Genomic DNA, 22851 nt, shown 5'->3' on the forward strand with positions numbered 1-22851 from the left:
TTGACACAGAAACCCTTCACGTTGCTGCCTCACTCGCCCACACACTCCTTTCTGACCCAAATAAAAGCATGTGCTTGGAGTCATAAAACGAAGCCAGGTTCTTTCTATATCTATCCCCCTCTTTATTCTACACTCCAGTTTTCATCTCTACTCCTCCCACGCTTTGCTTCACAAATCCACTCACATGCTTTTCCATACATCCACCTCTGCTTCCTCCACCTGCCAGTCCCTAAGCATCATCAGCATCATCAACCTGCTCCCCCACCCCCCACAGGATACGCACAACTGACACACTTTACTTCATAGCTTGATATCTCCTTTAGCAGCCGGAGCAGCAGCTGGTGCACAGATCTGACTCTAAGTTTTGCCTGTCCAGGACGTTAGGAATGGCTCCTAAAAGAGAACCCTCCATAAAGAAGTCTCCTTCACCAGTGGCCCAACCCAGACTGGGTCCTCCTTACCCCTGCCTCCCTGCAACTCCTGCAGCTCCCAAACAAGCTCCAGAGCAGAAACCTAGGATGCTGCGTCCCTCGGATTCACCATTTGACCCCAGCACTTTGGAGGTGAGTGGAGTAACTACCTTTCATGACAAAGCTAATGTGGGGCATTCATAAATTCGGACAATGTTTAGAAATCAAATGTTCTATTAATCGTATTTTATGTATAGTGCTAAATAATCTCAGTTAGAGATACACTTTAGTAAGAAGCCAGTCAGGTCCATAAAAACATCACTTGCTGATTATTTGCAAAGCAGCTTTCTAGGATTCTGACGCTAGTAAAGTGTCAGCATCAATCTGGAATGGGAAAGAATCTAAGCTATGCAAAGAAATGGGGCACCGAAAGTGAGGCTGTCAGTCAGTCAGTGGCCTCCTTAGGGAGAAAGAGGCTGTTTCCTGCCACAGCATGTGCTATTTCTTTCATCGGGATGGTCCCACAAATAAATAGCCATCTCCTTATGACCTGTTTACACACCAATGGTACGTTATCATTACAAGAACCAAAATCTAATTCAAATATCAGAGTGAGGAAATTATTTCTCACTAGATTAAAAATTTAGGGAGCTTTTACTTAAACCATTTTCCACTACTGAAAATTGTCTGCACATAGATCAAACGTCGCCATCCTTCTATCCTGTGATGTAAATTACAGCTTGTGAGATAAGTCAGATAGAATATGATCAACCTAATGCACATTGTTTATTCATCACTGGCGGAGAGAGTGCAGTAGCCTACATCTTGGTAGTGGCTAATGTTGGCCCCTTACCTTATACAAAATATAATGCAGAAGGCAGTAAGGCATTGAGTAAAGACCCTGAGGTTATTAAGGAAGTGTGTCATTATTTTATAGTTTGTCCAGCAGCCAATTCTGCACTCTATTATTAAAAATACTCTGCATCAACTATTTATGAAGAGTATATCACAGCTGAGTAGATGGTGGTGCAGAGCCTGTGCAGAATTATACTTTCATTTTTCAGCTGTAAAACACCCTGCCTCTAAAAGATATCTGTAACAGCACTTAGATAATAAAATTGTAAAGATCCTTTCTAAATATGTAAACAACAAGTAATGCTAATGAATTTTCCACTAATGCCAATTCTGCAACCCTCTCCATGATCGGAAATGAAGTAAATATAAAATGAATTGACATTTTTCATCATGAGTAAATAAGTATAAAACATGGATAGATAAGAATTTAGTCAAGTAAGTAGGAACTGTGATAAATGAAAACATGTTAGCATGTCCAAAGTCATTATGGTGTTTTCAAGTCAAAAGCAGACGAGCATTAATCAGATGAAACATTTTAATGTAAAGATGTATTGAAGAAACTCAATATCTCAAACAAAACGGATGCCCCCATTAGACTTTGTACTGATGTGGTTTAGCTTTGTTGGTGCTTTAGCTTTGCTGCTATCCTCATGCGCTTTAAGTGTTACACTGTGTGCTCTGCATGATTTTATAGAGTGAGACTGCCCCATTTAGCCTGTGAGGGTATGTGGGCCATGTTAAGATACCCGCTTTTGCTCACAGTGGGACCACAGACCTGACAGGAGGCCAGAGCTCCTGCTGAGCAATGACAGCACTTTAGCCAGGCTGTTAAGAGATGTGGCATCAGTTCATGGTCTCACAGGCCTAAAGTAATCCATCATTCCTGCACGGCCAGACACTCAATGTCCTTATGGCAAAGTCATTCACTGCAATCATGCATCAATTTATCCAAGTGGGGTCAAGCCCACCAAAGGCAAACACACACCACAAAGGGACAAACATCCTTTTCTTAAAAACCATATCTTAATCAGAACAGGCATCTCTTAAATAACAGTAGGATGGACTGACTTGATTACTTTGCAAGGTTAAGGGCAGGCTACTTAAATGTCATTTACCTTAAAGATTCACACCAAACATTTTTTAAGACATAAAATACTGTGCTTGGAATAATAATTTATGTCAGAAAAAAAGGGTCAGTTTCCTTGTTAAAAGGTTTTAATCTGGAATACATTAATATGCAAAAATTGTATATATTTCTACAATACTGAGTCCATTCTGTATGTATATTGGAGACTTTTTTCCCAATTTCTCCCATTGACACTAGTTTTATCCCAAGATCATGCTTGTTGGTACATGCCTTAAACTCAGATTTAAAGTGAGCACAAAAAGAGAGGGTTCTAGGAGAGGACTTTAAGTATTTAAATAACTTAAGGGCAGGCTGATCAGAATATGCAACTTAAATTTAGCTCTTACATTCAGCCTTTTCTCCTAACGTTGCTTATTCCACGTACCTCTCACCTCTAGCATAAAATTATTATAGTTTGAGGGCTTTTAAGGCATGTAATTCATATACTGTACATCACAAACCATGCCTTTATTTATTCCTATATATGGAGTGTGTCTCTTCGGTTCACCCTGACGCTAGGACGTCGTGCGTGCTTACGTAATGACGCACTGCTGCTAGGGTTTTCTCACCCTGCCCTGATTCCGTCTACATTCTTTGGTTACCCGACGTCTTGGACACACCTCAGCGAACACAACTATGGTGGGTTTTTTTGTTCCACTCGACTTAACTAGCAATATCATTACTTTTGTGTAATTACCTTCTTGCCTCAATAACATTTTTAGCTTTGCAAAGATGTTAAGTTGATTTTAATTATCTGAATTTCCTCGATGGTCGCTAGCGGAAGTGCAACTTTTGAGAAGCTAGCGTTAGCTTGCACGGTAGATAAAGTTAGCAATCACACGATAGCCTAATTAATGTTACCAAAGTACCTTCGAGTAAACCAATCATTGCTGAATGTGCTATACTTAGGTTTAGTCAGACCAGATATTCCCTAACTTACTGAAAAATGTGCTCGAAAGCCTTTGAAGTTAGCCCAAGCTAGCTTTAGACTGCGCTGCAGAGGGAACCATTTTCATGTAGCCTACTTTCTCTTTGAACAGTCTGACTTCTCGGAAGATCAAATCCTTGGTGAGTTTTGCTTTTGTGTTTTGACATTTTCCAGACCTCCCTTGGTATGCATGCCTTCATTTTTGCTCGGTTGAGATGGCACTTTGCCCCGTATCTCCACTATCGCCCTGCTCTGTGCTCGCCTGTCATAGTAATCCTGGTTTTAGCGTAGGTTTTCCTTCCTTATTTCCGTACTGTTTCATCACTTTCCACTTGCAACTGCTTGTCCTTTCCAGATTGAATTTAACCTGGATCAGATCCATGGTAAGTCAGCGAAAGGGGACCGCCTTGGTTCAAATAAGCTGATGGCTATCTCTGAGTGTTTAGGGTGTGATCTGCATGTTGGTTTTGGACAAACCAAATCTGTTTTAAACATGAATGAGAGTCGCTTTGCACTGTTGTTTGGTACGTCAAAATCAGTCATATATTTCATACAACGTTATGGCACTTGCCAGCTTTGACCGTGTGTTGCAGTGTTTTTGAATGTGGTCAATCATGCATTAGCAGTACTTTGGATAGCCAAAAATGGCCAAAGCCCACATCCGTTCTCATAAGTCTTCCTCTCTTTGACAGTAGTCATCCCTGGATATGTCAGTTTGCCATAAACTTTGCTTGTTATCTTCAAGCGGTGCATCTCCACGAGCGTGCCCATTTTTGGTGCTGGATACAGTGGTGGATGGTTTTTGTCCTCGGGCTGGTTTGTTTAATCAGCGTTGACATAATAGGCTAAAGCTACTCTCACTCTCCTCCTACTTTCCTCCACTCCTCTCATACCAAATATGGTGTTGGGAAAAGTGCTCACACACCAGAAGGGAAGAGGCACATTCCTCAGAACAGGAAAAACTCCACAACAGTGCCTGAGCTTTTTTGGGCAATAGCTTGTCCCATAACATTAGGAACAGGCCGCTGCCCGGATATTGTGTAATCCAACTCCATGTCTCCCCCATGGCTAGATTTTAGCTAATTGTTTTTTTAGATAAGAGCTACGTTAATCGATCGTGTGATCCATGACAAGATTGTATCATTGCTGACAATTGATAAAGCCTAATTAATTCTGTGTAAACAACCAAAATACTCAATATATGATAATGCGAATGATTTAGGTGGCCCAGGTAGCTCACAGCCTTATTGACTTATCAACAGTACTCTAAAATATTGATGGTCGAAGTGAAGCTGGAAAACAGTAGCAGTCTCAGATGAAGCTTTTTAAGATTTTTGGATTTTTGTACCAAGCCACCTGCAAGATCACTCTGCCAGATAGACTCTGCCAGACACTGACTCTTGTAAGACTAACTGTGAACTACAGATGCATTCATCTTCTTTACCATGAATGAGTTGCACGTTATTAGAGATGACACTGGGTTGACATGAACCTTAACTGAAGCACGCAAGCTGTAACAGTATAACTTTGACATGAGTCAAATTAGGTTTGTTTTTGCTTCTTTGGTGTATGTATGTATGTATGTACTTCTTAAATAATGTACTGTGTGTGATTTTTTTTTTTTAATGTTTGAAGCCTCCTGGCAATTAACATAGCTGAAGAAATTAGTTGATTCATTACATTTGTATTGTTTATCAAATGAAATTGCCAAACAATTCTGTTGGCTACAGCTGAGATTTTTCTGCTTTTTTACAAAGGCAGTTTTTACAATACTGTGTCAAATATACACGCTTTACTGTAATCCAAAAGTTAAAATACAAGTGTTTTTTGTAACAAACGTATCTTGTGCACTCTTTGGTCATTTTAGTGAAGTACCTCTGAGGGCCATTTAAAGCTGTTATCTCTTGTTGATGTTCTGTAGAAAATTTGTTTAGTCGTAGAGCATTTAGGATGGTCTTTGCATGTCTTATTTTCTTAACAGTTGAGCTACTTTTACACTCATCCTCAGAGCATTATGCTTATATAACATTATGACACAGATTTACCACAAGACCTTAACACATTTCCTTGTAAGTCAGATGTATTTGATATCTTTGGCATCTTAATCAACGCGTGTTTGCATGCGGTGCATTGGTGAAGTTGTTTAACCTAATGTTTGTTGATGTGTAGTGAAAAACTCGAAGACTGACGGGATGACTGTCATGAATATACAGTGTATATACGAATATACTGCCATTTGCTGAATTGGGGAAGTTAGAGTTGTGTTTGCAATGTCAACCAGCAGAGTACAGAGAGAAAGCAGTTTTAGATGGACATAAATGGCAATAGTAATAACTTGTTTATTGAAAGAATTTCAGCTTTCATCTTTAAATTGTGAATTTTGTATATTCGAGCAAAGCTTGTAAGTGCAACATTAGTTTGGGATTGCCCATAGAGGTTTTATCAATACGTCTGTTATCCTGGATAGACTGGCTCAAGTTATCTCACTTAGACTGGCATTGTAAACCCATGCAGGTTTATCAGGTTGGTGCTGTGTGCCCTGCCTGCTCACTTTAAATTTCAGCCTACCAGCAGACACCCAGATACCATCTTAATCACTTCAATCATCGTGATCTGTGCTTTCTCTAGTCTGCCTGTTCTCATTTTCCTCATAATCTGTCTGCCTTTTTTGTTTCATCTCTTCCCAGTTCACTTCCTCTCTCCACATCATTCTTTCCATACAGCTCTGCTTATCTCTTCATATCTACAGTAATTCATATCCCCCCTCTAATTCATATGTGTGTGTATCCTGCAGAGTATAAGGAGGCATTCCTGCTGTTCGACAGGACAGGAGATGGGAAGATCAGCTACAGCCAGTGTGGGGATGTCATGCGGGCCCTGGGGCAGAACCCTGTCAACGCCGAGGTGCTCAAGGTTCTGGGCAACCCCAAGGCTGAGGGTGAGGGGAAAATGTTAACTTACTAAAAATTGTGTCTTTAACATGCATAAATCATCAGATTGTCACTATACTTAAAGGGAAAAAAAAGCTGTGTTGCAACTGGAGGCTCAAGGCTTGCATCATATATTCTTGTCTTCTTCTTGTCTTTTTGCAGAGATGAACACCAAGACGCTAGACTTTGAGCAGTTTCTGCCCATGTTACAGGCCATCGCTAAGAATAAAGATCAGGGCTCCATGGAGGATTTTGTGGAGGGACTGCGTGTCTTTGACAAGGAGGGCAACGGCACAGTAATGGGAGCAGAGCTTCGTCACGTCCTCACCACGTTAGGCACGTTACATTTTTGTCATCTGTGAAAAGAATCGTGGATAGAAGGACTATTTTGGGTTGATCTCTTATACATAATGTTTACACCACCATTTTTCACTGTCAGTAAGATACTGTAATCCCCACAATGGATAGGGCCAGAACAAAATTCATTTAATGTAAACTTTAAGCATGCAGGTGTGCAGATGTATTTTTAGTGCTATTGTCATTAATAATATTAATAATAATAATTATTGTTGAAGTTGTTTGTAGTCCCTTTTTTAAAAAAAATCATGTAACGTGAAAATGTGCCATTTTTCAGGTGAGAAAATGACAGAGGAGGAGGTGGAGACGCTCTTGGCAGGACACGAAGATGCAAACGGCTGCATCAATTATGAAGGTGAGAGCAAAAGATAACAATAAGACGATGCAGTCGCCATAAACATGCTAACTATTCAATGTAACCGTTAGTGATGCACGGATTGGCTCTGACCCCATCAGAATCCATATGTACACCGAAACCATCCATTTTTTAGACCGCTCTGATGGAGCTCAGGATTTACGAGGAGGACTGGTGCTTTCCTCACATTGTAGAGAATGCAATTAGTATTTTCCTCATTAATTATGCATTATTTCACCCGCCCACAACCCAGCCGCTATCAATCAGAGTGTTGATTTTTATGACCTGACCCTCCCGATTCTGGTTCCCACAGATAGAACTGCGATCCTGCCATCCCTAGTAACCATCATACTCAGTCTTGGCAGTGTGATAATGAAACCTCGGTCATGAATTACACTCTGTATGTGCTGTGTTGACATGTGAAATGTTGGAAATGATGCAAATGTTCAGTTTGTGTAAGTCGTAGTTATATAACAGTAATTATCAGAAGCACCTTTTTAACGGCTAAACTGACCGTCACTACTATAGTGCATGTTTTAATCTTATGATTAGGTGGGTATCTATTCATGTTACTGTCTGTTATGTGTTCTGTCACTCTTGCTTAATTGAGTGCTCCGTGTATAAATGTCAACTGCTGACAGTGTGTTAACTGTTCTTCCTCTACAGCATTTGTCCGCCACATCATGTCAGGCTGAGGGCCGGTACGGGCATTGGGTATACAATGAGATGGCACCTCCAGGCTTTCCTGCATTTTAGTTATTACATAATCCACTCCCATTAGGCCTCCCTAACACTAATCAGCTGTAGTTGTACTCTTCAGATTGGCAAACAGGAACAACGTGCTGTTGCAAAGTAGATTTGACCCGTAGGTGCCTGTGGGAAAGCCTGCTGGTCCCTCTCATCTTTAGTCCTGAGGCTTTGACCCATGTGTAGCCTCCTGCTGTTCTGTCTCTCTCTCCTGCAGCCCTCTGTCTTGGCCCCTGGCTGCAGCATGCCCCTCTGCATGTGTCTGGGACTCCCCTCAGTTTATAAGGGGATATGGTGGACACATAGGGAAGTGACTGGTCTCATTCAGGGAAAGCCTGGTGGCCACTTTCGAGTTATTTGAGCTGATGAATGTGGAGGTCACAAGCCAGCTCTTCTAATCTCATTTGCATGCCTTTGGTGCTAATACAGGTGGTGTTACGGGGGCTTTTTTTTAATGGACAGACAGATTAGACAGTTCATTACATTGTAGAAATGTTTGACACTGGATTGAAGCCACCAGCTTTGGAAGAGTGGACCAGTCCCTTTTTCTACTAACCAGTGAACTGCAACGAGTTGCTCTTGTGCTGATTGTTTTCTCCTCTGTACTGATGGAAGCTGAATTTTCAGCTGGCCGCTCTGTGACTCGACTGTAGCTCCCCTGATCTTCTCCCCTTTTCTCTGCTTCTCAACTAGAGGAAAGCAAACAGCGAGGATGGCTTCTCTAACCAGCTCTTCTTGGATCATAGACATGGCCAAATGCTTTGGCTGAATAGGAGATAGAGATGATTACCTCACCTCTTTCTCTCAGTCCCCTCTTCAATCCCTCTCTTTCCCCTGGGTGAGCAGTATATGGGGGATCCTTTTCCAAATGCAGCACCTCCCACCCAGGCTCACCAAAGCTGGATGAGGAGAGGGGGGGCTTCAACGCCACATGCTGTAGTTGGAGGGGGTCTCTGCCAAGATCTAGACCATGAGTCTCACATTTGTCTCTCTCATCTCTTTTTTGCAGAACTGGTCAGGATGGTCATGAACGGGTGAAGATGAAGAGCATCCTACTTTTTTACCCTGTCACACGTACCCTCTTTTTGCAGTTATCTTTTACAGCCCTCCCCCCAGCCTTTTCCATGGATTAGTTTTCCACATTTAATTTAAAAAGTGCCTTTACATTCCCTACAAACGACCACAAATGACCCTGGCTATTGCTACCAGGTGCATTCACATATGTGACCAACTTGCATCCAGGAGTCCCTGTGCTTGCATTGTTTGCAATAATATTCCAAGATGCAGCACTTAAGACGACATAAATTGATCATGATATACTGTAACTATTGATACTAATGTGTCAATGTTGGACAGGACATTAATATATATATATATGTATACGTAATAGCTGTCAGCGACCTACTGTATCATTGGCTAAGACTTTGGCTGAGGAACATGTTCCTCCCTTTCAGCAGTTAAGCGGTATATTCAAAGCCATACTATCATGAAGTAGAAAGAGACATTTCAGATGGAAACCCATGTTTTGAGTTCACCCCAGTTTTGTTGCTGCCTTTAAATAAATGTTTTCCCGGAAAACTTGGTTGTTTTGAGCGTATTTGTTTGATTCAGTAGAATAAGGTGCCTTGTTGTAGGGTTTTCACAGTGTGTGTGTTTTTCCATTGACACAAGAGGGCAGTGTTGCAGCTGGAATCTGCTATATTAAAAGGGTCACTTTTAAAGCAAAATATACAGTGTTTAATGCAAGGGGGATATCTTGATGTGCTCCTTATGTGTTTGTTTTTTATTCTTTTTAACCAAAGGAATTTAATTCAAGTCAATATAACCATTGTTGGCTTATTGTCTGAGACAACTTAGATTTTTCCTGTTGGTTGCAACAAAAATTTCAGTAATCAAATCAAATTCCAGCCTAAAAAAATGTATTTTTATGGCCATGCTGTCAGTTTTCCCTAGAAATGATCTGGTGACAAAGCACTAGGATATGAGCAGTAGAAGGCTGTTTGGTGGCTTCCTGACCTTTTCTTCATTTTCTTCCCAAGCAGCCACAACTATTTCCCCTCATTAGGCACCACAGCCAGTGGAGTGTGGAGCTTGTGTGTGTGTGTGTGTGTGGGGTAAGGTTCAGGAGGGTGTCATAGACCACTGCTGAATAGGTTGTCCACTAATTACTCAGTGTGTCTGTGTGTGGTCGATGGAAGTCAAGGCTATTGATTATTTTAATCCTCCTATTTGTGAGTCTGTGATCCTCGTGGCTCTGCATTCGACAGGGGAATCACTAATGGGCCTCAGCGCAGCCTGTCTCAGACCTCTCCCCGTCCAATTAACTTTCAACTGGAATCTGCCAGGAGAGAGAGCCGGGGGCTGGGCCCGGGCATGGTGCGCCTGCATCCCTCTTTCTCCACTCAGGAGCAACAGATTCACCAAATCCTTTAAGTCCTGTGTGTTTATGACAGAATGCCATCCGCTCTCGACTCTAATTAGACTCTCCCTTTTGCCAATAATCTAAGTTTCATCTATTTAACATGGAGATGATGGCTCGCTCTCCCTGCTTTAGGAACTGTTAAAGTGGCTATATTTAAACTATGGAATGAACTGGTCATATTAGCGGTGTAGGAAAGGACATGGAGTGTGGAAATGTTCACATACCGACTTGCGCATAGCTGAGATTTGTAAACATTGTTAGGTGTGAACCATGAATTGACACCCACGATTTCATTATGCAGTGTTTATCAGTCATTTCATACGGTACAGTTTATAGATCATTCATAAACTATATGTGTCGCACACATATTTCCTTTAAACAAAGAGGTTCAGCCGCTCTTTGTTTTCCAGGTAATGGTGAGCTAATGGCAAAAAGTCTTGAATTATAATTACCTTCTTCTTTAATTTATTTTTCTTTTATAAAAACAGCTTGCCTGTCTGACGATACTGATTATTAGCACACAGACAAAGAAACAGACTAATCGGGTGGATTTATAGAAAAGTGGCTGATAGAAAGAAAATTAATTGGTAACTTTTGATAATTGATTATTAAAATACATAATTTTTGTGCAAAAATCGACAGTTTCCGTCTTCATAAATGTGAGTATTGACTTCTTTGTCTTACATTAAACAGAATGTCTTTGGCTTTAGGGGCTGTTACCCACAGACATTTCTAGAAGTCACCTTGCACTCCTGTTTTTGCACCAAATAGTCAGTTAATCACTAAAAAATCACCAGATGGATCAGTCATGAAAATAGTCATTTAGTGGCCTAGTTCAAGTATCAAAATGTAAAATATTCTATTTTCCATTGCAGTGTAAGTATACTGTATGTATTCAGACATAGAAAGTGAGTCAAAGTGGCAGAATAAGTGGGTGTGTGAGAGAGAGAGAGAGAGACAGCATGACTTCCATGAAATCACTGTGGGATTATCAATAAATTGAGAGGAATGTATAAATATTATTCAAGAAAAATTTCTCCAATTCCCTGGGTGTATTTCTTCTGCTCTCCAACAAATTATCTTGGTTCAGAACCCTAATAAACAATGTCAAGCCTTATCGAACACTGAACCAATTTGGTTTGTTTGTACAATTGATTACAATATTGTTGCATTTAAAATGGCTGGATTTTGTAGATCCTGGGTGTATTATAAACTGAGGTCAATACAGCGGTATTAATGTTTGTGTCTTAGTGTCTTAAGACATATTGGAAATCCATGCTGTATAGCAGGCAGTGGCTGCGGTCAGCCACCGTTGCTTCGATCTCAGTTGTAAGTCATACATCCAATTCTCCACAGTCAGTCCAAGTGATCACTCCGAATTAAAACTGAACAGGGGTCCACATGCGTTCATGACTGTAACGTACATGTCCTGATTCAGCCCTGACCTTCACCATGCCAAGACAACATGCAAGAACACAGACCAGGTAGGTATAGATATTTTAATAGCAATTGTCTACTCAACCTATTCAACATACCAGATAGCCCATCCCAGGATATTACTGTGTTTATACATATGATGATACTCAGACAGGGTCTCTCAAAAATAAAGTACTAAGTATGTATGGCAGTGTAATTACAGTAATGTGTCTGTAATGTATCATACAACATTTAATGTAAATAAAACACCGCAGCTGTTGCTTTTCACTGCCTCATTATCTTACATATGCATCCACGCATACATACTGACATACCCACACGCACACACACAATATTGTCAATAATGCACTTGGCAAGTAAAACGTCATCACACACAAGTATAAAATGTGTCGCCTTGCAGTATTAATATGTTTTGTTTTAGCTTGCTGTGTGATGTCCTGTGTCATGATGGAAACAAGAAAGAAAGGTCAGACATCTGTGTTTATTCAGATGGCCTCAGTTTAATCAGGACGGACCCAATGCAGGGGGGATCACAACAGGGATTTAATTCATTTCATCTGGTGTAATTCACTCAAGGGAAAAATATTTTACATTGATGAACTGCAAAATATTGTCAGGCCATTTGACCAGAGGTCACTGGAATGGAGAGCAGAAATGTATAAGGTAAAGACTGGAATACAGTATGTTTGCATTTGCCATCTTGATTAATGGCAACCTCAACACCATTATTGCAGTAAAAAATAATTAGACTGATGGCGTTGTTATATTCTAGTTCTCACAATGTCAGGTAATATGCAACACATTAAAGTATTTTAGATATTTCAGAGCCACAACGTGCAATTTTTATGTGCACCTGTACTGTACATCTTCTGAAATTCATATTTGCACATAAAGGGTGCCAATAAACACTCATGATGCTTGGCTCAAAATCACACAACTCCACTTAATTCCATTTATCTCTGATTTTCACTCAATCCACACATCTGCAGTCTGTTGTAATCTCTGTGTGTGCGTGTGTGTGTGTGTGTGTGTGTGTGTGTGTGTGTTTGTGTGCACACCTGTCTATGTGCATTACTTTGCATACGTTCATGTCTGTGTAGGTGTGAGTGTGTCTATGTGTGTGTCAGTGTCCATTCTCTGTGAGTGAGGATTAGTTTCAGTCTGGGTAGATGAGGAAGCCGGAGAAGGTGCTGTACTTGTTCGTGTTCCCTCCGTGGACCTTTCCTCCGTCCAGCTGCACACACACCTCATCGCCCACGTCCAAATGCAGGATCACACTGTTGGAGGCGTAGTCGTAATTCTGATCAGCGTCCTGAGCGATGGCGCTGGCTCTCACCTGTCACCCACAGAGGACATACGCATTGACAATTAGAACATGCACAAAACTGAACAAACACTTGCAAATGTCACCACCACTTACTCAACAGCTCCAGGAACTCAGCCGCTCTTTAAAACTAAAACTACCATATCTCATTCTTTTCCTTTCTCTCACTTTTTTTCTATTTTCGTTTTGCAGGTTGGGTCACGATCAATTATTAACAGCATGGCATCAGCTCCGCATTCATACTGGATAAACAGATGGATGAGACTGTGACCTGTGACCCCAGAGGTGGACTGAGAACACAGCCACTCTGCCTCTTATTGATCAGCTGTGGCTGGGGCTCAGGGGAAAGGGCCGAGGATGGAGATCTGATTGGGTTGTGGAGATAAGCCGACTCACCGGGGACAACAGGTTGTCTGCGGGGAAACTAGCTCAGCTGAGAAACATCACCACTATCCACACACCAGCTATTGACCTGTTGCTTATGATCCTAGGCCAGCTCAATATGCATGATATTGAGTGGCTATGCCGAAGCCAGACAGTTTTACATTTGCATGCTGTGTGTGAGTTTGGTCTTATTGACCCAGTAGCAGTGGATCTTTACTTGTTTGTTAACACATTTAATTGGGTTTACCCATTGTAGATATTTAAATACACATGGCTAGATTGAGCTACAGTTGTGGCGGAAACAGGATTTGTCCATTTATTCTTGTCCTGTTGATTTTATAACAAACATACCAAGAACATACCGCTGAGTTATTTACTGTTTTTTTCAACTGACATGCATGTAAAGTTTTAAAAATAAATAATACGTATATATAGGTCTTGCAAAATATACGTCACATATGACTGAACAACAACTGAACAAAAGAAAGTGTAAATACAAAATAAATAAAATAATATACACTAAAATAATTCACAACCTTTTCAGATTCTGGCCGAAATATTGCTAAAATATCTCATAGATACATAGATAGATAGAGTACTTTTACAAAAAGGAAATTGCAGAAAAGTATATTCATAGACTGGGCTGCATTCCTAAAAACCCTGTAAATAGGGTATATCAATAATTCTGGTGTAGCAGCTCCAATCATCAGGCATATGTCAGCCATCAGTGGCCTTGTGTCTGGCTCAGTGTCCATCTACGGTGGGAGCACTCAATCTGTGTCAGCAGCCAGACAAGCCACGCACATCTCCATGACAGCCGCAGAATATGATCTGCAACTCAACTACCATCATGTCATTCCCATCACTGGGGCCCCTTTCTCCCCAACGAGCATGCATCAATTTGAAAACAGTCAGTCGCTGAGCAACAGAACCTGAATTACTGTAACTAAAAAAAATATCCTCTTCCCGCCCTGTAGCAATCCGTTTTTCCCTCGTCTGTGCACATTGTCCACCATCTATTAACCCTGGAGCTGTGTTCAATTTCCTGGACACTATCTATAGGTCTTCTAATATGAGATGCAGGTCATGAGTGCTGCATCCAACATATACAGCGTGTTGGTGACCGGTGAAAAGCATGTCCCTGTCCAGTCTAAACCAGATTGATTAAGGGAGCAGAGGAGTAGATCTCATGAGGACCCACAGTTCAACAACCACGCAGTTAAACCCACCACAGCTATCGCTACTCTACTGCAAGTCCTCTTTCATTAAATTTCAAATTCTGTCGTCCTCAGGGATGTTTTTAAAACGGCTGTATTTCTCACTGCAGAGCTATTCTGCTTCTCTCATTTTAACATAGGATAAATGGGCACCGTACGGCGCGTTATGTAGGAAAAGTGAAAGCAAAACAGAATTAAAAGAAGCACTGGCTCAGCGGGCAGAAAGTGGTGAGGAAGTGAATGTCAGGTACAATAGTACCTGTTCCTCAGTCTGTAGACGTGATAATGACTGGGATGTGAAGAAGTGAAAGACATGTCTGCACAGACAACCAGACCTGTATAATATTCAACTCAAATACATAATTCACTTACATAGTCTAAAGTATTGTAAAGCATAAATCTTTTTATTGTCACCTCTACTTTCTTACTTTATTTGTTTATACACTTCATTCAAGCAGTTCTTTGTCTGTTTTCTTACCAGTTTGCCCACCTGTGCGGTTGTAACATGTGAATTTGCTCTCAGGCATCAATAAGGTTTTCAATAACCTGAGTAAGCAGGTTATTGTATGTTTCATGTGAACATCATGTACTGAATAAACCCAGTATGAGACTCATATACGGTGTGCACATGAGATAGCATCCCTGTCTCCTAGAAATTATGTTCACATACTTCTAATTTGGTACATCAGATATGTTTTGAAATTATTTAAGTTAAATAAAGTTGATTGAAACTGAAACATAATCAGTTATTTGGCTGAGGGATGCCAGAGGTGACCTGATCCCGTCTGAGCACCATACCATATGTGACAGCGTCATGTGGTTGAGAGGTTGACAAATGAATCAGCCAACCAATTTAACTATTTGATCACAATATTCTAATGCAATATGACATCCTTAATATTTCAATCTGTCTGTTATATTCTTTTGAGCAAAATCAAAATTCATCAGAGAAAAAAATAATTTGTTTTACAACAGTACGTAGCAGGCGCTTAAATACAATGTGACCAGTCACCAATGAGCACATTTATAGCATTTACAAAATGTAGAGTTCACCTTTAGAAAAATCTAAGCAATTTGTTGCATAATCAGACCCATATTAATTTTTTTTTTTTTTTTTTTTTAAAGATTTGGATACCCTTGTGTTACCCAGGCTGCCCAATTAGTATAATTAAACAGTGAGCATAATCTACCCTTTCTTAGGCCCTCATAAGACCATCCCTCAAATAACGACACCCATCCATTGTCATCTGTAAAGGTTATATTGTTATTCTGCTTGATATGTGTACTGACAGCCAATATCACATTTGCATCTTTGGCTGCAGCTGACAGTGATGCTGTTGTTGTGACTTCCCATCGACACCAAGCATATGCCATCTTGCTCATTATTTTGGCCAAACAGAGTAACAGAGAGGGAGTTGTAGGGAGATCTTTCTCCTCTCAGGCCTCCACGCATTCTCATGACCTAAAGTATGGAAGTGCGGTTGAATTCTCATCATAGAGGTCATTTTGCCAATATATCAATTGGCACTTTGGCTAATGTTCCTGTGCATGAAGCAATAATGCAAGCCATCCATTAATGTAGATACCAGTCAGAGAGGCATGAGGGAGTCTTGGTGGGATTAGGACAGGAAGCCGACAGAGGAGATGGATACGGCTGGAGGACACAGACTGATCCGTGTGAACCAGGCAGCACACTGTGCTGATCCTGGAGCTGGAAGGGTTGTGAGCCGTGAGGCAGGGGCCCCCAGGGCTTGCCTGTGGCTGTCTCTGTCTCCGCCTAGCCCTTTCATTATAGGGCCTCCAGTAAACACGCCTGGGAGCAGAGGGGGCCACAGGCGAGGAGGAAGGAGGAGGGAGGGGCGGGGGTGGTGGGGGAGCAGCTGCAGTGTCATTTTCTATACAAGTGGAGCCGCAGCACAGAAGACAGACAAGGATAGACAAAAAGAAGGGAGAGGGAGGAAAAAACAAAAACAACGACCGGAGGGGTGAGGAAAGGGGAGGGAGGAGGGGCCCAGAGTAACAGACTGATCAAGCGAGGCTATTTTGTGAGACCGGGGAGATGTAGTGGTGGTATATGAAGTCTTGTTTTTATCTGTGGGGCTGTGCTCCACTGGTAATAAAACTGACAGGATTCATTCACTGTGATATACTGACCTCTTAGAGCGGAGACAATAGAAAAGTAGCTGTTAAACTTACCTAAGGGACTCCAGCGCATGGCAGGAGGGTTGGGCATGGGTGGAGGGGGGCGATGTTGTGAAAATAGAATATTTATTGGATAGGTTTTCCCTCTCCTCTGGGAGCCCAGGGATTACATGGTGGCAAGCGACTGTAGCATTGAACCGTACCTTAGATTGCTATTACCTGCCATTCAGTATTATAGTCTGTAGTCTGCTGCGCTATGATGATCAAACCTGTACACAGTATGAAAGGGACTGACTGGTTTTAATTTCTGTGTTTCATCAGAGCTCATTGTGGTATTTTATTTATATCTCTTATGGATTTGGCTCATCTTCATAGAACAAATTCTGCTCTATATCTAAGTCTTTCTTGCCCCTCGCTCTGATGCTAATTATATTTCACTTGTAGAATATCTATGTCTCTGTACTTGTCTGTGGGAAGTTAATACAGGTAGCGGTCATTACAGAGAGTGATGACATTTTAACACCAAAGTATGAAATAACTTGACCTTTAGCTGAGTAATTAAAAAAAGTCCATGACAGGTGAAAAAACAAGGGAGAGATTAAGCCGGAGCCAAGCCAGGATCTATTTGTCTACACTGGACATTGTATTAAGAATATATAGTGGAGCGTTATGGTGAACAGCTCAGTTAATGAGAGGAAAGGGAGAAGTTCTGCTGAGGAGGCACGCGTGACATATTACCACCCTTCACAGCATAAAGCATGCCGATATTAGCATAGACTCTGTTAATAACATTTGCTACCAAGCTGGAATATTAAGTAGCATACAACTCATATATCCTTGACAGTGAATTAGGGATAGTGTCATTAAACAGGTTTATAATAGCAGTGGCACCAATGAGGAGTGCATTCACAGCTATTTTGCAAAAAATCAATATACAGTCATTAAATATCATGAGGATATAATATGGATCCATCATCTTCCCAAATGGGGTTATCAAATTTAGCAGCATGTGCCTGGCTGTGCAAATAACAGTGGGTGTTGATCAGCTGAACAAGAATAGGTTGTACCAGTGTTGAGCAAATATTCGCATCATACATTGTAATGCAAGTCAATTACCGTTGCATTACATACATGGAAGCAGCTCAAGTGTGACCCCCTTCAATCACAAATCCCCTGACTCTGAAGCCCTGTCATGCTGCAATGATTTGTGAAAGTTAGACTGAGGTGTGAGCAGGTAGGCTTTAAAGAGTGGGGATTTAGTGAAGGTAATAGGTATTGGATCTATAGGAATCCCATGGAAGCCCTGCCACAGTCAGCATATCCTCCTGAGATCCTGGCATCGCATTATACCTCACTCATGTCACATGACACAAGTCGCAGTCCAACAGTCAATGCAGTGTGCCTATTTAAACATCATTTGCAGAGATACAGGAGTTATACATCAGAAATTCCCAGAGGAAATCTACTTGTGTCCAGCGTTAATTCACATAATGCTTTCAAAACGTTTCTATCTGCAATTGGTGCAGTTTGTACACCAGTTTTGTCTCTCTTTCTGGCCGGCCTTGATCACTTGTCAAGCCCAGACGTGTTGAGTGGGTGTCCATTGGTCATCGTGCCTGATCTCATCCTGGCCTTCACCACCAGCCTCCCCGATGCCTCGTCTACCAGCCCACTGCCTCCACACCTCCATTAAGTCATCTATCTTCCTCTGCTCCATCCCTGATCTTCCCATCAACTCACTTGTCTTGTTTTGCCCCCCCACCCCCCCACCCCCCACTGTCTCCAAGTGGACATCTCAGTATGCTCCTGCCATGTCGAGTCTCTTGTGCTTCATTCATTCTCACTGAAGCTGTCTGTGAGTCCTGAATCTTTTTGGACCAGCTGCCTAACAAATCCACGGTTACAAATGACCTTATCTGCTAAGGTGTAAAAAGTTACAACACAAGCATAAAGGGACGGTGGAAAATTTGTGACTTTTTGGGTAAAAATAAATCCCAACAGGCAGACAAAATATCCAATAAAGCCTCAGCACCTACGGCAATAGTAAAACAGGCCACTTGATTCTACAGTCAGGAAAGCAACTTGTCAGACATCGTGCCCATTTAGTAAACCCCAGCCTCTGACTGACAGGCAGAGTACCCACCTGCCTCAGGGCTTCAATAACGCCAAACATGATCAGGCATTCTGCAGCACTTCATTTACACTCCTTTTTCATCTAGCAGCAGCTCTGTTTGGGTTGATCCCTGTTAGGTGAGTGTTCTATTTACCAGAACTTTTTAAGGAGGCCACCTGACGGGCACCAGACAGACCTGGGCGAAGCTAAATGATTGAGTTGAGTGAAAAGATAATTAATGGAGAATCAATGAACAAGCTGGGGAGCGGTTGGGAGAGGAAAGTATAGCGGGTGCTCACAGATCTAATCTAAGAGGTATAAATTATTTAGCAGGCTAAGATGACTTGAATGACAATATAGGACATTCGGCATACAGCTTTAAATACATATTCACCTTTGTGGTCACAAACATAATCAATCAAAGACTAATTAAGGATGGATGATTTTAAACATTTAGCTTTGTGTCTCACCAAATCAAGCCTAAATGAGACATTCTAAGTCAACCTTATTTACAGCTGTGCTGATGACCCATACAGTATTTATGATTCTACATCAGCCTGCGTGCACTTGCTTAAACAGTCCTTGGTACACTACGACTGGAGAGTGAGGCCTGAGAAGAGAGCATTTGCATAAAGTCCTTGATGAATGGATGAATGTGAAAAGCAACTTGAAGAATGTTTCCTGAATTTGGAGTCCTCTGATGAAATCCCTGTGATTTATCCCACCTCTCTTCTCCTCTTCCCCCCCATCAGCCCCTCTGTCTTTAATTAGTGTCTGGGGAATGAGGGAGTGGATGAGTGGACTGTCAATTTCACATTCATTATTTATTTAGCTGAGGTGTAAACTGACTGGTCCACGCTCTGACAGACATTTTTCCAGTGCTCTTTTGCGCTTGTGTTTAGGCGATAATCAAGCTCTGTGTGTGATACTTACTAATTAAACTGTTACTTCTGGTGGCGGTGGCTGCATTCTGCCACTTGTCATTTAGCCACAGCACATGTGGGAATGCAAATATCTGTAGCTGTGATTTTAGACTGTATAGCATGAATTCCCCTTAATGAGGAGAAAGATTGCTATTTCATTCTTTGGCTGCCATGTTGCCACCTGCTAAGTGGAATGTGCTCCGAATCTGAAGAACTCAATGTTACAGAAATGAATGTGAGTTAATGGTAACACAGGATGGTCAACAGTGGGAAAAAAGCTGTAGCATGGTCGTGTGTGTGCATACATACAAACACTATTGAACACACACTTTCATGCATGCACTCTCTCTCTCACACACACACAGACACACACACTACTAACCAGTCCGTTCTTCTTCAGGTCTGCCCACATGCTGGTCCCATCGCCACCTCTCATTAGAACATGGTAGGTGAAGAAGTAGATGCCAGGCAGAGGACAGGTGAACTTGCCAGTGCTGGGCTCGTAGTAGTTACCTACATTGGTCACCACATCATCAAATTTCAGTATTTCATTCCCTTCGTGCTGCTTGCGTAGCCCTGCGTAAAAGGCGATTTTGGGAGTGTAAAGCGAAGGTGAATAGCCACCAGGACCTGGACCTTGAGGCCCCTGTGGCCCTGGTTTGCCTGGCTCTCCCGGGGGTCCACGTGCTCCTGGAGGGCCAGGGATCCCTGGAGGCCCACGAAGCCCAGACTTTATCTTCTTCCCAGAGTAATCCTGGGGTGGCGGAGACACAGCTGACACCTCCTGGCCAGGCTGAGACGTAGCGTAGGGGTCACATACCATCCTGCAGCCCTCAAGCATTTTATAATGGCTCCCTGCATTTCCGGTGTTCCTCCCTTTGGTTGTGTGGACCAGCAGGGGAATGGCCACCAACAGTATTAGAACCATGGCCACACCCACAGCAGCTCCAATGACACGTTTCCTGCGGCTGAGCCGCGAGGCGGCCAGCGTCAGGAAGTCCTCTTCCCCCTTGGCTGGAATAGTGCCGGCCAGGATGAAGCCTCTCAGAGAACCAGTGTGGTATGAAAAGGTGAAGAAGGATGGGGAGAGGAGTGGAGGGAAAAGAGTGGGCTAAGTATGAGAGAGAACACAAAATGGCAGAGAGCCAGGAGGAAAACAACAGTATGAGAGGACCCGAGAGAAGCGATGAAGATGTCCAAAGGACCAGGAAGAAGATATTTAAAAGCTTATGGTTAAAAATATGAAGCCTGTATACACCACAGTGTTCAAGGAAATAAGCACAAAAATCTGAACATCTCAGATTTGGGGTGACACAACACAAAAAACATAATTTATGTGATGAAGTCTGTTGTCCTGCAGTCCAATTTTAGTTTTCAGCAGCAAACAGAAACCATGACTGACACTGAGATGGTTGTTGTGAAAGCGGAGCTTATTAAAAGTATGCTGAAATGAGGGCCGATGCCAAATTCAGCTCATTGAAGAGGGGGGGGGATGTTTTGTTTGTTTTCTTGGATGATTGATTTTTTTTTTTTTTTTTTTTTTTTTTTCAAAGAAGAGTCTTCTTTGATGCCCCCCTACAAAGCACAGGACTTCACTTCATGCGGACCTCTCACTGATGCCATGACTGTAAGCGACAAAAGTTCATCAGAGATCTTTTCCTGACACAATCACCTCATGAGCCGACACTTCTATCTTGTTTCCAGTGTCCACATTTAAAAGGTGCCGTTTTCAGGAAAGCATTAAGACTTTTTTCAACCGGGGTGTGTTTTTGATAGATTCCTCCTCTTTATATCTGGATCTGGAAAGATTAGCAAAAAAGAGCAAAGACACTCGATAATTAATTTGTTCTTAATTATCACTGTTATGTACATAATTTTGATGAGATATAACTGATTCATTCAAATGGTGTTTCAAATGACACGATAAATATAAATAATATCAAAATAATATTTTCCAAAATAAAGATAGACGTTTTCTATAAATAATCATGTATTTTTTCATAAGTGCTGCACGTAAATTGCAGAAAATATGTGATTACCTACAACGCGCCATGCACATGTTTCTGGCTCAGTTTAAAACCATTAAAAGAAACAGAAAAAGACAAAGAAAAACTCACCATCTGCTCTTTGTAATCCCCAATTTTTTTGGAGCATCAAATTCTGTGTGTATCCGCTCAGTCCGCGTCCCACCAAATGAGTGAAGGACTTTGGACCGCTGGAGTGCCAAATGGAGAGCTGGAGAGCCGACGGGCGCGCAGGAGACGCCAGGAAAGTGATGTGAGTTTCTTAATCAGCGCTTAATCCCCCCTTTTCTCTCCAGGTAGGAAATGGAGTTTAAATGCCGATAACTTCAGAGGAAATGAAGCCCAGGATTTACTTGCGAGAAGACTTTTGTTGTTTTCCAAATTAGGGACGCGCGGTAATCTGACGCTCCCGCTCGGAGTGGTTTGTCCACTGTATCGCTTTTCGCAGTGTTTAGTCCATGAGCAGTGCTCTCGACACCTGTTAGATCTCTCTCTCTCTCTCTCTCTCTCTCTCTCTCTCTCTCTCTCTCTCTCTCTCTCTCCTTTACATCATACCTGCATTTTCATTTTGCTCTTCTGTGTCTAAAAAAAACCTGAGGTCCGCTGCCAAATGTATGGATATTGAATTCTACCCGCAACCTATAGTGATCCTCCTGATTTTCCTTTCTTCTTTTTTTCAAATGATGATTGTGAGCCTTATCCAATAGTAAATGCAATTCACTGTGGACTGACACAAATTAGGCCTGGTCCGCAGTGACGCTCCCCATCTGTGCCTTGTTAGCCTGACATTCACCTGTTGTGAGCAGCAAACTCTTTGCAAGCAAAATGCTTGATAAAGGGTTGCAAAGCGAAGGCAGATGTTTTCATCTTCTGTGTGTCGGGGAAGGGAGGACAGAGGAGGGTGACTAAGTAAAAGCTGCCTCAGCATGATGTGTGAGAAATGGAGAGGAGACACTAAATGTTCCCCTGACCATTGTCTGTGTGTGTGACTGGCATCCCACAGCTATAAAGCCTCATTAGTGAGACACCCTGCCCCACACATTGTGGTGCTCTTTTTCTCTTTACCCAAAACCTTACACACAAACACACACAATGCCTGCACTCTGGTCTACACACAAACACACATGCACTCACATAGACATACGCAGGTATTCATG

General features: G+C 41.9%; 2 protein-coding genes across 6 annotated transcripts; one reads left to right on the forward strand and one right to left on the reverse strand.

Annotated features, from left to right (window-relative positions):
• The first annotated feature begins 307 nt into the window (after positions 1 to 307).
• On the forward strand, positions 308 to 9286 carry LOC143326437 (myosin light polypeptide 6). Of its 5 annotated transcripts, none has more exons than XM_076739945.1 (7): positions 367 to 563; positions 3675 to 3702; positions 6114 to 6257; positions 6412 to 6585; positions 6884 to 6961; positions 7628 to 7662; positions 8718 to 9286. In XM_076739945.1, exons 1-6 carry the CDS (start codon positions 387 to 389, stop codon positions 7654 to 7656), a joined length of 630 nt encoding a protein of 209 aa, XP_076596060.1. In that variant the 5' UTR covers positions 367 to 386; the 3' UTR covers positions 7657 to 7662; positions 8718 to 9286. The 5 variants fall into 5 exon arrangements, with proteins under 5 accessions (XP_076596061.1, XP_076596060.1, XP_076596065.1 ...); XM_076739947.1 differs by lacking the exons at positions 367 to 563; positions 3675 to 3702 and adding exons at positions 2952 to 3030; positions 3432 to 3459; XM_076739946.1 differs by lacking the exon at positions 7628 to 7662 and having other exon boundaries at positions 308 to 563.
• A 2330-nt stretch (positions 9287 to 11616) lies between these two features.
• Positions 11617 to 22147, reverse strand: c1ql4a (complement component 1, q subcomponent-like 4). Its single transcript, XM_076740068.1, has 3 exons — positions 21788 to 22147; positions 20053 to 21469; positions 11617 to 12903 (listed from the first exon to the last, which is right to left on the reverse strand). Exons 2-3 carry the CDS (start codon positions 20596 to 20598, stop codon positions 12724 to 12726), a joined length of 726 nt encoding a protein of 241 aa, XP_076596183.1. The 5' UTR covers positions 20599 to 21469; positions 21788 to 22147; the 3' UTR covers positions 11617 to 12723.
• Positions 22148 to 22851: the final 704 nt, after the last annotated feature.

This window comes from Chaetodon auriga, chromosome 10, assembly GCF_051107435.1.
Source record: "Chaetodon auriga isolate fChaAug3 chromosome 10, fChaAug3.hap1, whole genome shotgun sequence".
NCBI lineage: Eukaryota > Metazoa > Chordata > Actinopteri > Chaetodontiformes > Chaetodontidae > Chaetodon > Chaetodon auriga.